This window comes from Anguilla rostrata, chromosome 1, assembly GCF_018555375.3.
Source record: "Anguilla rostrata isolate EN2019 chromosome 1, ASM1855537v3, whole genome shotgun sequence".
Taxonomy (NCBI): Eukaryota; Metazoa; Chordata; class Actinopteri; order Anguilliformes; family Anguillidae; genus Anguilla; species Anguilla rostrata.
In genome coordinates, this window is record NC_057933.1 from 60,917,961 (window position 1) to 60,933,124 (window position 15,164).

The 15,164-nt window shown below is 42.6% G+C and overlaps 1 protein-coding gene across 4 annotated transcripts in view; it reads left to right on the plus strand.

Annotated features, from left to right (window-relative positions):
- Positions 1–151: 151 nt before the first annotated feature.
- LOC135260880 (zinc finger protein ZFAT-like) overlaps positions 152–15,164 on the plus strand; it is an 18,522-nt gene continuing 3,509 nt past the window's right edge. The window contains exons 1-11 of one of the 4 annotated variants that reach the window (XM_064346590.1): positions 152–498; positions 7,644–7,811; positions 8,520–8,786; positions 9,152–9,331; positions 9,760–9,913; positions 10,074–11,476; positions 12,519–12,751; positions 13,104–13,191; positions 13,670–13,819; positions 14,358–14,531; positions 14,866–14,954. In XM_064346590.1, coding sequence (XP_064202660.1) covers positions 7,661–7,811; positions 8,520–8,786; positions 9,152–9,331; positions 9,760–9,913; positions 10,074–11,476; positions 12,519–12,751; positions 13,104–13,191; positions 13,670–13,819; positions 14,358–14,531; positions 14,866–14,954 — 2,889 coding nt within the window. In that variant the 5' untranslated portion in view covers positions 152–498; positions 7,644–7,660. Of the gene's footprint in view, positions 499–6,641; positions 6,831–6,922; positions 7,393–7,643; positions 7,812–8,519; positions 8,787–9,151; positions 9,332–9,759; positions 9,914–10,073; positions 11,477–12,518; positions 12,752–13,103; positions 13,192–13,669; positions 13,820–14,357; positions 14,532–14,865; positions 14,955–15,164 lie in introns of those variants that run through there. The other 3 variants (XM_064346599.1, XM_064346571.1, XM_064346581.1) reach the window with 3 other exon arrangements.

Here is a 15,164-nt window from a genome sequence, read left to right on the forward strand (position 1 = left end):
TGTCGATCAACATAAAAGGGGCGTGTTAACATTTTTTTTAGCTCATCAGTGGTCACTTTCTCGGACTTACGTATGAATGCGTACGGCAGGCGGAGAGGCGGGGTTGTGTTTCCATGACAATTACGTCAATATCAGTGTCGGGTAACTAAAGGTCAAACCGAAGACGAAAGGGACGGAAGGAAACAGAATGGCGGAGTTGAGGAATCTCAAATGGGCTAAAGCAGTCCTATGTAATCGTTATGATTGTGACTGATGCTGTTTTATGAGACTTGAACTGGTTTACAGTAAGTAAACGGGATTGTGGTTTGGACGTGGAGGTCGTGGTAAGGATTCCGTCTGTCAGGCCGAATATATAGGTAACTAGAAGTCGCTTAGCCTACTCTGCAGCGGGGCAAAACGTCACATAGCCTGCAGGGGCTGGACAAAACGAAAACACTTCTTGAAAAACGACTTTAACTTTGAAGTAACTGAGTCACACTTGCAAAGGCAGCGACACAGGTGAGTTGTATTTAGTTAAATATCACTCAGCAGCGTGTGTCAGCTATGATGGGTCTTACAAGTCTCGAAAGCTACGTGAGAGAATTAACGGAGTTCCAAAGTCGGTGCCCGAATTGCGACGTATCGGTCACAAAAAGTGCAAAATATTTAATGTGGTAAGGAGAACCGTTATAAAAGTATGACAACATGCCACATACGAATAGACTAGTGGAAGTGTAAATTGAACACCCCAGAACTAGGCTACAGACTGCCACAAAATTGAACCGACACCTCTGTAACCCAATCTGAACAAAATCTGAATCTTGAATTTAACAAAGCTGGAATGTATGGCTCGGTCACCATTCGGAAACTGTTTATATCCTATAGGCTAGCTTAGACTATGCATAAAGGCACAGACCTGTTAAGATGCACAAATGTTCAACCCCTGAGCATTGGACAAGGTGATGTGTCCTGAGTCGTAGCTTTTCTTTCTTCCTATACCTGGTCGTATTTCCGTTTGGTGAAAGCCAATGGATGGCTTCAGCAACGTGTGCTGCCCGCTGCTACATATGGGGGTATTACTGTCTCACAAATAAATAAATAGCATGAACATTCCACAAATAAATTAAGATCCATAAATATTTTTCATGACTTAAGAATAAAATAATTGGTTCACAATTAAATGTTACCCTTCCACACAAATGTAGCTGATCGGCCCGTAAATGTAGCCGGTTCACAAATAAAAATTATTGGTTCACAAATATGTTTTTGCACTCGCAAACAAATCCCTCCTAGAAAAATGATGTGTATTTTTTCATTGCCTGGCACGTGTGGAATCACATGCATTCGTCTGAATTTTTGAGACTATCCTTGCAGCATGATTTGCAAATAAATCCACAAATGCATCTTTAAATGCACAGATGTCATCTAACACTTTCAACAGTAGAGATAGTGACTATCTGTGCCGACCTCCCATGGCGCTCGGCAGTCGATAATGCCTGGGTGACCCTGATGGCCTGGAGAAATGGTTCATGGTAAATGATGTACAGGACGGATGGGAGAGAGCACCCCTGCCTAACGCCATGACAACTGGCATTGTGCATTGTAATATGGGTCTGAGTTTAAGGAACAGGGTGACTATCTCAGCGACTCTAGTTGGGCCGTACACGTTGACTAATCTGGGGAACCCCGACACTTATGTCAGTGACAAGGATTCGCCTACTTTCAATGTTGTTGCCAGTAATCTTAACAAAAGGATTTTTGGTCAATATGCCGACCCCATCGGCTCAGGCTACATTGGAGCCTGACCAGAAAGAGTCACCCCTTCTCCATTTCTCTCTCCGCACATCGTCCATAGTAGAATTATGGAATTCTGCACTTTTGGTGGGAGACGATGTCTGCTGGGTGCTGCGGTAGAATGGAATAAACTGTGCTGTCTTGTTGGATTCTTTGATGCTTCTTGTATTAAGTGGTGTAATTGTGAGAAAGAAAGTCATGATGGTGAGGTTATTGTTAGTTTCTGTCATTTTTTCCATGGGTTATTGTTGGCAATGTCTCTGGAAATTTTATTGAGGTGTTCTAGTACTATTTCCTGGTTATGGTGGTGCCTACTCACCCCCTGACCTTATCTACTCACAGTTCTCCCCTACTGACTGCCTGGCAGGTTCTGTCCTGGTGAGGTTGGTTTCACCTTGGAGACTGGAAGTGTAGCACAGTGGGTAAGGAACTGGGCTTGTGACCGAAAGGTCATAGGTTTGATTCCTGGGTAGGACAATGCCGTGATCCTGTACAGCCTCAGTATAAAACTATACAGTCACCACTTTGGATCCTGTTGGACAGGCGCTCAACTACAAAGTTCCTTAGGGGACTCTTATCTTTCCCCTCTCAATGCAGGTTCCTGAGTCTTTCAAGAACATTTGGATTTTTGAAGCTAACTTCAAAATGTCAGTTGGACCAGGAACCTTTACCGGGCAATTCAGGTCTGCAGGCAAAAATCTCATGGCTCTCTGGAGCACTGCTCAACTAAATTTCAGGCGGGGGAAACCTATCGCTCTTGACTCATTCCTGACTGGGTTTGGGGCAGCAGCAGCATCAACAAGCTCAGTGGAGAAAAAAAGAAAACTAGTTGTAGATTTATGTGCAAATCGTGCTGTGAAGATTATCTCAAATCCACAAATGAATGCACGCAATTCCACACATGCCAGGTGATGCATACATATGCATTGAGTCATTTTCCAGGAGAGATTTGTTTTGCGAGTGCAAAAAGATATTTGTGAACCACTTATTTTTATACGCTTCCCTGTGATGTCCCCATGCTGCAGGATAACTCCCCCATATACCCAGATTAACAAATTCAAGAGTGGTTTCATGAACACTTCATGGCCTCCACGATCACCAGATCTAAACATAATTTAATCTCAGAGTGCAAAGTAGTTTTCTACCTCCTGCATCCCTCAGAAGTGAAGACCTATTGAATAGGCCTAATGATCCAGTATTCCACTACACAATATTCAGAACTTGTAGGACTGCATTCCAAAAATGTTCTGCTTTACTAATGTTACAAAGCCTATTCTGCTGAATGAGTTGATGCTCATTGGGTTCACTTTCTTGAATTTTCACCAGCTAACCAGCTGTGTTGTTTCCATTGTTCTCTGATGAGCTGTAAGCTGTTGGGTGTTTCTTTGACTCTTGTCGAAGCAAAGACTTTCTACTCTGACCCCTTTCACAAATGGACAATTTCACATGGCTGTCTAATCATTGAACTGTTCAAGGTCACCAGTGTGTTCCATGCACGTATCCAATATGTATTGAATGCATTTTTTGCTGACACTAGAAATGGTTCTGTTTTGATTTGTGGATTGAGCATTGAGATATCTAGCCAGCCTAGTATATTGTTTTATAATATAAATATTTTTGGGCTGAAGACGTAGTCATACAATGCAGGATTTTCTCGCCTTGCTGTGGTCCTGTGTTTACAGATCTCTTCTCAGCAGTCCCATTTCCATTTCAGTACTTGAATATAAAATAAAATAAACTAATTTGCATAGCTTGCACATTACACACAATCTATTTATACACCTGATTAATTGCTGAAGTAATTCACGCTAAGGTTTGTTTTTCCTGAAGGGTACCGCAGCGCCCAAACCTGCCCCCTCTTGGTTGTCTGCTGCTGTAAACATCCCCGACTGGAAGCTGTTTGGAAATGGTGGAGCTTTCAGTCGGATGTTTGCTGCTGTAGGCTTCCTCTAGCTCTGTGGAGACGCGCGAGTGCTACCTGTCTATAGACCAAAATCTTTTTAAAAATTATTTTTAATGGGACATCACTTTTAAATTCTGACCCTTCCTCTTTTTTATCTGCTATGCTTGCTTCTGTCTTTCCAGATTGCTTCATAAAGACAAGCAAGATTGTCCAACAAGGACTGCAAAAATCAATAAAAATGGAGGGTAAAAAAACTATTTAGTGCATCACTACAGTTGTTTCAATGGACAATCTACTCATACATCTTCATGATATGCTGTTCCTTGACCCTTAAGTATTTTGGCATATATTGTTACATTTTGGATGCATTTGTATATTACCCTTGCTGGCACATTTCCCCAATGCATCATTGCCACAGTTTAGCCCTCCATAGTATGCGTTTATGGGTATAGGTGATGTTGCTCATTTGGTTCACTGAAGCTGAATGAGAATGTTCAATGATTGATTCTAAAGCCATACATTTGTATGTGGCTCTGAAGTGTAATCGGTGCATTTAAAGTTTTTTATAGATGTTTTTCAGCGTTTAGCTTCCAAGATCTTATGTTTTCACAATAAAAATGAATGGGCCTAAACAATGTGACTTGTATTCAATAATCTGTTTACTGCAATGTGGTATATATGATCTGGGGACATCACTGTTTTATGCACAGGGGTCATAGTAAGCAGCTTTTCAGACATGCCAATGCAGGAGGCATGAAAAAACTCATTTTCATACCAGTCTTGGTTCTTAGAAAGTAAAGCAACTGTAAAAATAAATTGTGGCTTTCTTTAAACCTTATATTAGTTATAAGGACTTGGAATCCATTTGCAGTAAATATAGCTGCCGGCTGGCTAACTATAAAGTGAAACTAATTTAGTCATTTTAACAACTGCTTTTCATATACTTTTGCATAAAATAATAGAAATGGCTAAGGTACAGTCTGGTCTCTTAAACATGCATATTTTCAGATATTAAACAAGCATATCTTTGTTTTGGAAAAGGAAAAGTTCTATTTGCCTATGAAAATTAATTATGGTACATTATATTCATGCATTTGTTTTAAGATCAATACTCACTAGCAGTCTTCAATGATCATTAATCAGGCTTCAATGACATTATGACAATGTTGTGTGTGACATCACAGTAGTAGACACCTTAAGAAATAGGTTTGATAGCCCTATTAAATGTGCCCTATTGTTAAAGGCTGGTATCAAAAAACACTCAACCTTGATCCAGATAAATTCTGTGTTTACTGTCCTATCTCCAACCCCACAGCCACAGTATTGGAGTGTGCACTCGCATCCTAATTACAAAAAATCATTTTCAGCTATGACCTGTACGCAGTTCTGACTTTTAGCCAATGTGTAGCACAGAAACTGCCCTTGTCAAGGTAGTAAATGGTTTATTAACATCCTGTGGTGCTGATGCCTTCAGTATCCTCATTCTGTAACACTGAAGTGAAGGTATTGACAGTCAACCCCCAGGTCTCAGTTTTCACTGCTATACAGATGATACAAAGACAATCAAATCATGAATGCTCTACAACAACATGCTCAAATGGGATAAAACCCTAGTTATCCTGGCTCTAATTGTATACTGCAGCATTTTCCAACATTCTTTCTTCCGTGGCACACTTCCAGAAATTTACAGAATTTCATGGTTCACCACTCTGAAAAGCAAGCAACGTACTGGTGTTGATCTTATGTCAAGTGTAGGCCTGAATGTTATTTTGGGGGTTTTAAGTGATAGGCATTTTAATGATATTTATTTAGGCATTTTTTTAATGATTGGGTCATTTAAGTTTTTAAAAATTCACTTGAACTTTGCCATTTTTTTATTAAAAGGATTTTTCACATGGCACACGTGACCTCACCTCATGGCACGCCAGAGCGTGCCGTGGCACACCGGTTGGAAAACGCTGGTATACTGGGCAATTTCACCCTCACTGTCAATAGCACCTCTGTCTCTCCAATTCCTCTGGTCTGTAATCTCTGAGTTGGTTTTGATTCTCCCCTTTCCTTTGAACACCACATCAAGAGCAAAAGACAGACTGAAAGTATCCTTTTTCCACCTCAGAAACAGCTCATGTCAGGCTCTCTCAGCCCCCCCAGATGCTGAGAAACTCTTCCATGCATTCATCATCACTTGTATAGGGGAGTCACTGTAATGCATGGTACTGTGGGCTCGGTGCCTGATGGCAACAAAACTCCAAATGAATTCTGCAGCCAAGTTACTCACCCACAGCCTCTCCTACCAACCGTTCAGGAAGCAGATCTCCTCCTCAAAGGTTCATCTAACAGCCCAGTCATCCCAACATTGCAACTTGGGAGTCAGAGCCTTCTCTGTGGTAACTCAAAACCTTTGGAATGCCCAATCCCATCAGACTATCCAACAATCCCATCAGATTCAAACCCAGTGCGTTCAAAATTAACATTTAAATGTGGCACATTGTTACTGTTTTTCAAAATCTTGTGCATGCACTGTGTAAAGATGTTTTACACAGTGATGTTTCTTTCACTGCATAAAACATCTTTACGTTCTGAGAAAAGTGCTATATAAATTAAATGGATGATAACTGTGATCATCAAAATTGAACAAATGAGTTTTCAAAGATCTATGCTTACAGTACTCTTTAGCTTACATGCAAATAAAAAAAATTCTCTCTAGTTCTTAACTTTAAAATGAAAATATATTTCTGGAGATCGTGCTCTATAGATCTCCATCCAGATGTAACGCATATTTAATTTAAACAATTCGCGATTATTAGCTCCTTTTCGGCCTGAACCTTAAACGTACGTATCATAGCAAAGCCCAGATTCGGTTTTCAGGGCTGCCGGCTGTCGAGGTTGCCATCATTTTTTGTAACACATATACATCCCACAAAGAGAGGGCGCCCTGTAAAAATAATAACGTGGGCGGTCCTGGTGCATCCACCACAGAACCAAGTGTAGGAGACTTCATCCGCCATGTCTGATATCGCAGATTCGACAGAATGCCTCTTCAAAACAATATAAATAAAACGAGTCATTTCAATTATTAGATTGAAATAAATGTAATTGTTCAGTTTTAATATTTTTTATTTTATTCTGATAAGCATGGACACTTCGCACGCAGGTAGGCATCATCTAAAACTTTAATGTGTTTCGCCGTTGCAGATAACTAGTCTGCTAGTTAGCTGGCTAGATGTTGAGCTGTTAGGTAAAAGTAGTAGGCAGTTCGGAAAGTGCAGCGAGAAGAGATGCAACATTGCATTTGTTTAAAAATATATATTAATATATATTGTTTGTAGTTTCTTTTAATAGATATTATTTTCTATAGCCGATCTGGGTTCGTGGTAATTACCTTAGCGAGTCATAGGTTGAGATGATGAAATTCGTATATTTCATTCGCGTTCGAGTCAAGTTTTCGTCGCGAAACTGCTTTTGAAAAAAAGTAGCTAGCTGTTAGCTCGCAAGCTGATTTGTACTGTCGTTTGGGATGGGTAGTTGACTGCACTCAGCAAGATGCGTTGCAAACTACATTTGTTATGAATATATCTGGCTCAGTTTTCATTTTATCCTTCTGTCAAGTTGACGAATGTGTCAGCTCTAGCAAATTAACGTTGCTTCCGTGACGTTGTAATGAGTTCATCTTAGCCTGTTCGAGTTATAATCAATCCATATTTATTACAGATTCAGTAAGTATCAACTGACGTGACAACGAAAAACACCTTGCGACTTTTCTGTATTGTCTTAAGTTGGCCGTTTGCAAAAACAAAATACATGATTTATCTATATTTAATGGATATGGTATGTCATCACTACAGTATACGAAAAAACGACAGCATAGCATGTTGTATTATCCCCACATTTCTCTTAACGTCACATGGTGTTCATGGAGTACGCTGGAAAAGTCGTCATGGTAGAATGCTTTTGCTCTAACCCACAGATGGCGCTTCACTATTTATGTGCAAAATCTGCAACCTGTTCTCTCCCAGTCAAGAAAGGCTGCTCACGCATGTCTCCGAGAACCACACCATTGAGGGTGTCACTCCTGACAACATCATCATCCCACTCAGACCTTTATCAACCACAGTCCAACCAGAGAATGGCGGAGGTAAGGAAGTTGCTTTGTCTTAGATTGACCAATCTAACTGTGTTTGTACTCCTGTGGGCTGTCCACAGCCAGGGTAGAGGAGCGCTGTGATGTTCTATCAGCAGCTACAGAACATGCCCAGCTCTGGTGTGAAGGAGAGCTCCAGTCAAACATCCAGAGTTGATATGTATTTAAGATGTGCATCAGGGACTTTACATGCAATTAAACATTCTGAATTATATACTCGAAACATCACATCAGAACCCTACTGTCCTGTGATTATTAAACTGCAAGAGCTTTATTTAAGACCACTACGGTGAAACTAGGGATAATGCTCAAATTAATGAAGTGAATGATGGATCAATTGATGTATCCAGTGAAGGGTGACATTCATAATAGTTTGTTGTATGACTCTGCTCTTTAATTAATCAAATTATCTGTCGGACGGAGGGTAAATTCCATGTGGTAACATTTCCCTGTGAAACATCACATTTATCAATCTCTCTTTATGTATTTGCTATTACATTTTTTTCCATTGCAGATCTGTTTGTCAGCTTGATATTTATTTATTCTGATACCAACAGTACTTTTTAAATTTTTTCTCCCATGATATGCGCTTACTGTATCGCACAGGACAGTATTAACCTTGTAAGTAAGCGAGAGCCTGCCGAGAATTCATTGATTATATACGTAACAATAAAATTGCACTTGGTAACTTTATTTTAATAGACTTTACAGTCAAGAGGAAACGGGGCAGGCCTAAGGGCTCTACCAAAAAGGTTCGCACTGAGGATGCTGTGCCGGACACGCCCCCCAATGAAAAGCCTAGTGAGGGGCCTGAGGACCAGGCTCAGGCCACAGAGGAGCCGCAGGACGAAAGCAGTGACTCACTGGACTGCAAGAAATGCAAGCGCAAGTTCTGCAATAGGCGCCAGATTATGAAGCATATCTGCTTCATCACGCTCGGAGAAGAGGGCGACGAGGAGGAAGACAATGGTATTATGGGGTGGCCTGTCTACTCATTGCTGATTGTGTGAATTGCTGTGTACTTAGGAGTTAGGGCAGCAGTGTAGTATAATGGTAAGGAGCTACTCTTGTAACCTGAAGGTTACAGGTTTGATTCCCGGGTAGGACACTGCCGTTGTGCAACTTAACCTGCATTGCTTCAGTATATGTCCAGCTGTATACATGCAATGTAAATACCATGGAAAAAGTTGTGTACGTCGCTCTGCTAAATGCCTGTAATGTAATGAGTTATGTGATCTCTGGTCTCTGTGACATTGAAGAGTGAAAGCTTTGTTACCATGATGTCTGAGTCTTAAAGGTGGTCATCTAATTGCTCTTGTTTCTGTGTGCTGGAGACCCTGCGCGTGATGGTAAACTGGCAGCACATGGCAGGGAGGAGGGCAGGGAGAGGAATGCGAAGAGAGCACGAGCCCTGCGCTCTGAAAAGATCTCTGGCATTAAAGACATGGAACACGGGGGCGGCGCTAAAAATCCCATAATCAGCGTGGTATTGACAGCCCATGAGGCCATTCCAGGTAAGGAAGATCAGACTTCTCACAGAACGAGGCCATTCAGGGTATGGGGTTGCTGTCTTTAAAATAAAATGCTTAGTTTTCTGTTTACTTTTCTGTTTTTAGTCACCACACAGCCCAAAAGAAAGAACCTGACATCAGTTGAAGGCTGTTTTGCTAACACTGTTTTGCCTTGTGGATGAAGCAGAGTGCCTTGTGTAGGCCTTCATGTCCCTGAAAGTGTATATAAGCAGATCAGCAAAAACATTTAACTGATTGTAAGCACATTTAATTGGTTCTATGGTATGTTACTTTGTTACTACAACATAGAGCTCATTCAGTAATGTTTTATTTGCACTACTGATTGTGGTCTTCAGAGGGGAGATATGGAATTTGGGAAATAACGTGACAACTGCTACAGAAAAGGTGTATATTTTTGTCCAAATATTCAGGTGCCACGAAGATTGTTCCTATTGAGGCCTTCCCTGCAGACTCCACTCCCTCCACAGAACCTGACTCCAGTGACCCAGCTGCAGGGATCAAAAGGGGCTACCAGGAATATGCCATCCAACAAGCTGCTTATGAAATGCCACTGAAGTCAAACAGGTAATTCTGTACAGCAGTATGTCTCATACACCAGAATGGCATTTTACAGTCTTAAAATAATAGCATCTTTTTTGTCTCTGAACAGAAATAGTGGCAAAACACATTGTCTTCCATTTTAGTCTCTGTGTCAAATACACATTTCTGTCCACCATCAAAACAGGTTGGGCCAGACGCAGCTGAAGATCTTCACCTGTGAGTACTGCAACAAACTCTTCAAGTTCAAGCACTCCCTGCACGCCCACCTAAGGATCCACACCAACGAGAAGCCCTACAAGTGCCACCAGTGTGAATATGCCAGCGCAATCAAGGCCAACCTCATCGTGCACATGCGCAAGCACACGGGCGAGAAGTTCAGCTGCGAGCACTGCTCCTTCAACTCTCTCAGCAGAGGGCACCTGAGGGTGCACGTGGAGCGCGTCCACAAGAAGATCAAGCAGCACTGCCGCTTCTGCAAGAAGAAGTACTCCGACGTCAAGAGCCTGCTGAAGCACATGCGGGAGAGCCACGAAATGGAGGACAAGAAGGTCAGGGACACCTACGAAGAGCTCAACCTCCAGACCCGGGAGGGCAAGAGGCAGCTGCTCTTCGACTGCCCTGTCTGCGACCGCAAGTTCAAGAACGAGCTGGAGCGCGACCGCCACATGGTGGTGCATGGCGGCGAGCGGCCGTTTGGCTGCGAGCTCTGCGATCACGGCTCCGCAAAGTTCCAGGCTCTGCAGGTGCACATACGCAAGCACCCCTTTGTGTACGTCTGCGCCTTCTGCCTGCAGGAAGTGGTCAGCTCCATCCGGCTGAAGGCACACCTCCGGGCGGCCCATCCGGAGGTGGAGGAGGCAGCTGCATTCGCCAAATCCATCAACCACAGTTTCTGTCTGCTGGAGCCGGGTGGGGACCTCCAGCGGGACACGCTGAAGCAGGAGGAGTTACAGATGACAGAAGAGCTGTCCCTCCTGAACATGAAGGCGGAGTGCGAGGATGACTTGGGCTCATCTGGGGAAGTGGCCTTAGACCAGGGCTCCAGCAGCTTGGCAGTGGAGGCACAGCTGCTGGAACAGGACGCCATGTTCACTGACACGATTGAAGGGCTCCCTCAAGAAGTGTGCGTCCCTCCAGCCGGCGAAGCCCACACAACTGAGGAGACTCTGATCCAGGACAAAACCGATGAGGCCAACAATGAGAGGCTGTCACAGGATGGAGGAGACCCTCAGACTGAGAGTGACCCTGCCATGGTCTTGCAGCCCATTGAAGAACCTCCTGAGGTGCCTCTGGAGAAGAGTCCCCTGACTAACCCAGAGGAATCGTCATGCAATCAGCTCCTAGAGACTGAGAAAGACACCAGCTCCTCATCCCCCTCCCAGCTGAGCGAGAACATGAGGCTGGTGATGACAGCCGAGCCGCAGCCCAGTGGTGATCCTGGAGAGAATGGCGGCACGGCCTTAGTTCCCTCAGAGGGAAGGACAGCGTTCAGGCAGATCATAGACAGCATGCAGAAACGGCAGCTCAACATGGAAGTCTTCGAAAGGATAAGGAAAGTCTACGGAGATCTCGAGTGTGAATACTGCGGTAATGATATGGAACCCACATTTATTAGGCAATATTCTGAATTGATCCAGATGTACTGAAAACATTCAGGCTGATAAAAATGTACACTGGTCTGTGCTGCTATTTTTTGTTAATACTATGATTGAATAGCAAATGGATTTGTTGCTGCATAGTGCTAGATGTAGGGCTGTTAACCCGATAATAAATGCTCAGAGCTCGGTTAGTTGAGCTCTGATGCAGTGTAAACAGGTGTGTTTTCAGTTTGCGGTAGAAGACAGTGACCTGGCTGTCCTGACTGTGGTGAGGAGCTCATTCCAGCACCGTGGAATGGGAATAGAAAATAAATGTAACAGAGAGAGGGACTCTTTAGGGAGGGGTCAAAAAGGTGAACAGAGGGTGAGAAGTGGTCCAGCAGGAGGGTAGGGTTTGATAATAGATTGAAGATAAGAGGGTGCAGTTGCTCTTACTGCACCATAGGCAGGGACCAGATGGGAGGGGGCCAAAAACAAATCCGTGAGGGACTCCTATGGCAAGGCTGTGGGACGTATGTGATTATCAACAATTGACCATGTTAAAACTGCAGAAATTGTGAAAATGCTATTTATTTATCAATATCATATTTATTTTCTGTCATCATGGTCAGCCATTTACCACAGAGAAGGAGAAACATTACACGATGTGTTAAATCATGAGCTTATTTGCCTAGGAGGGTTGTTAAAGCGTTTTTTCAGAAACTGCTTTTTATGAGAATCAGACACGACTTGAATGCATGAAGTGCCGGGCCGCCTGAACGGAGCAGTCTGAAAGATGGGGAAAGAACAGTTTCTGTAAGACCTGATTCAAGGACCTGATGGTCAGTTGTAACAAGTGCAGCAGAGAGAGCAAGGAGAATAAAGTTCAGTTCAGAGATGCTGCTTTACCATTTTGTGTCATTGTGATCTAACTGCTGTAAAGCACAGACAATCCACGACCATTCTGTCTTGAGTTTGATTTCAGAGGCTTTGCGACAGAAATCAGCGTTAGCACTTCAGCTGAAGTCCCCACCTTATTTTACCCTTGGCAGGTAAACTTTTCTGGTATCAGGTGCACTACGACATGCACGTGCGCACGCATACACGAGAGCACCTACACTACTGCTCCCAGTGCAGCTATTCGTCCATCACAAAGAACTGCCTGAAGCGGCACGTGATCCAGAAACACAGTGACATCCTGCTGAAGTGTCCCTGTGAGGGATGTGAGTACTGCACGCCTGATAAGTACAAGCTGAAGACCCACCTCAGGATCCACTCTGAAGTAGTGAGTCACAAGACCCTCCTCTACACATGCGTCATATTGCAAATATATAGTATGAAAGATTAGCAATACACTGTCATATTTCTGTTTTACAGTACAGTCATTAGGGCCATGAAAGGAAAGTCGTTGTTAATATCCATTTGGCAAAATTACCAAACTAACTTGAGTAGCCTGTTTTTATTTCTTACTTTTCTATGAAAATGTTACAAGTCATTGGCCATCCCCACAGCTGTAGTTAACTTTAAATCTCGAAGTGTTGGTAGATCTTTATCAGGGCATGTATTTTTTATGTATTGCCTGTTTCTCATTCTTGTGAGTGTGCCTGCATGTGTGTTCAAATGCCTGCTTTTTCCAGGACAAGAGAATGTATGACTGTCCTGTGTGCGACGAGTCATTTTCTGAGGACAAACTCATTAAATTCCATATCAAGATCTTTCATCCAGGTGAGAAACAGGAAAAAAACAGACAAAGTCTATGTATCTGTCAATGCAGAGGCACTCTGGATTCGTGGCAAGTATTTATAAATTGAAAATTGCAGTTGAGGGTAGAAAACCCTTTGAGACTAATTTGAACTAATCAGTGATTTTTCAACTTGCTTATGTTTAATCCTTAGTCTTTTAGGAAAATGTTGGCTGTTGAATGTGTTTATAAAATGATATAATTGGTTGAACTACAAATATTTAATTTCCACATTATGTATGTATTGCCTGCAGTGAGGGAATGTGTTAAGGATGTGGATTTGCTAACAAAATCCCAAACTGATATTCTCACTGGATGGGCCAACAAACAATAGCGATGTCATAAAGATGCATGTGTGGACCAAGGATATGAAATTTAATCTACATGCATGCATGAATGTGGAATGAAAGATATACTGTAAGGCCTTTATTTAACTGATCCATGTGGCAATCCCCTCTGCAGATTTGTCCATGGACACCATCTCAGAGGTCCTGGGGAGACGGGCACAGCTGAAGGGACTGATCGGGAAGCGAGCGACAAAGTGCCCTTACTGTGACTGCTACTTCCTGAGGAACAGCACAGAGCTGAAGCAGCATGTATGGGCTCATGAGGGTAGGCCTTAATGCTGCGTCACAGGCAGCCCTTCTATAAGAAATCCAGGCCCAGGTGCCGTTTTATCAGCAGTGTTTCGGGGACTCCACTGCAAAATGAAATGTTGCCATGTGAAAAATCAGGCAAGATGCTGGCATCATGCATGTGAGCCAAGGCAGTTTTGCTTCAGTAAAGCTTCAAACATGGAAATAAATGGTGTGTAAACTAAAGTAAATATGCTGTGTAGACGTCTTCTGAGTCGAATTTTTTTTAGTTTGTATGTCGAGTTTGGGGTTAGTAATGAAGAATGGCAGTGTTAAATGCTTCACATTATTGCTGCACAGTTGGTGTTATGGTCACCAGATTTAGGGTTAGGATTAGGGGTATGTGTGAGTGAAGGAATAGGAAAATGAGATCTTGCGCTACAAGTCTCAGATTTGTTTTGTGGAGTTACCTATCATGATATTCCTAACAGTCGTGTAATTACGTAGGTATGCATTTTTCCATTTCCCTTTGGTTTTCATTGTTAACGTATTAAATTTCCTATCTGTCATCTCAGGAGTGAAGCCCTACAAGTGTTCACTGTGTGAGTATGCTACTCGCAGTAAGAGCAACCTAAAGGTCCACATGAACCGGCACAACTCTGAGAAGACCCACCTCTGTGATCTCTGCGGCAAGAAGTTAAAGTCCAAGTGCAGTCTGAAGAGCCACAAACTGATACACACGGCCGATGGTAAGATGGCCGATGGTCTTCTACTTTTTTCATTATTATCATTATTTAAAAATACATTTTATTGTAAAAAAAATATCAGATATAGTTGGGGATTTTTAAATTTAGCTGATGCTTGTAGTTGGAGCTTTGAGCTTGAGCTCATAATGGTTGAATGTTTGAGGATATTTCAAAGCATATAGGAAATCAATTCTCTCAATTCTGACTGTCTTTTACTTGCATGCACGTGTTCACCTTTACATTACACTGAAAGTGCAAAAGGGGAAATGCATGTAATAACATGACGGTGGCATGTGGAACTGCTCATGATAGCCATGCCTTTGTTTTTGTCTCTCAGGCAGGCAGTTTAAATGCACTAAGTGTGACTTCACAGCAGCTCAGAAACCCCAGCTGGTGCGGCACATGGAACAACATGCCTCCTTCAAGGTAGAGGCAGTAGAAGTGGTCCATCGGTTGAAAGAATTCATCTTTCTTGAATTTTCTTAATTGGATTTAGGAATTTAAGATTGTGGTTTTGGATGTGGGGGTTCTGTCTCCACTTTGCATTAGTGGTTAGGGTCAGTTGCAGGTTGTACAAGGTATTACTCGTATGTTTGCCTAAAGCCTGAATTATACTTCATCGAACAACTGCAGACA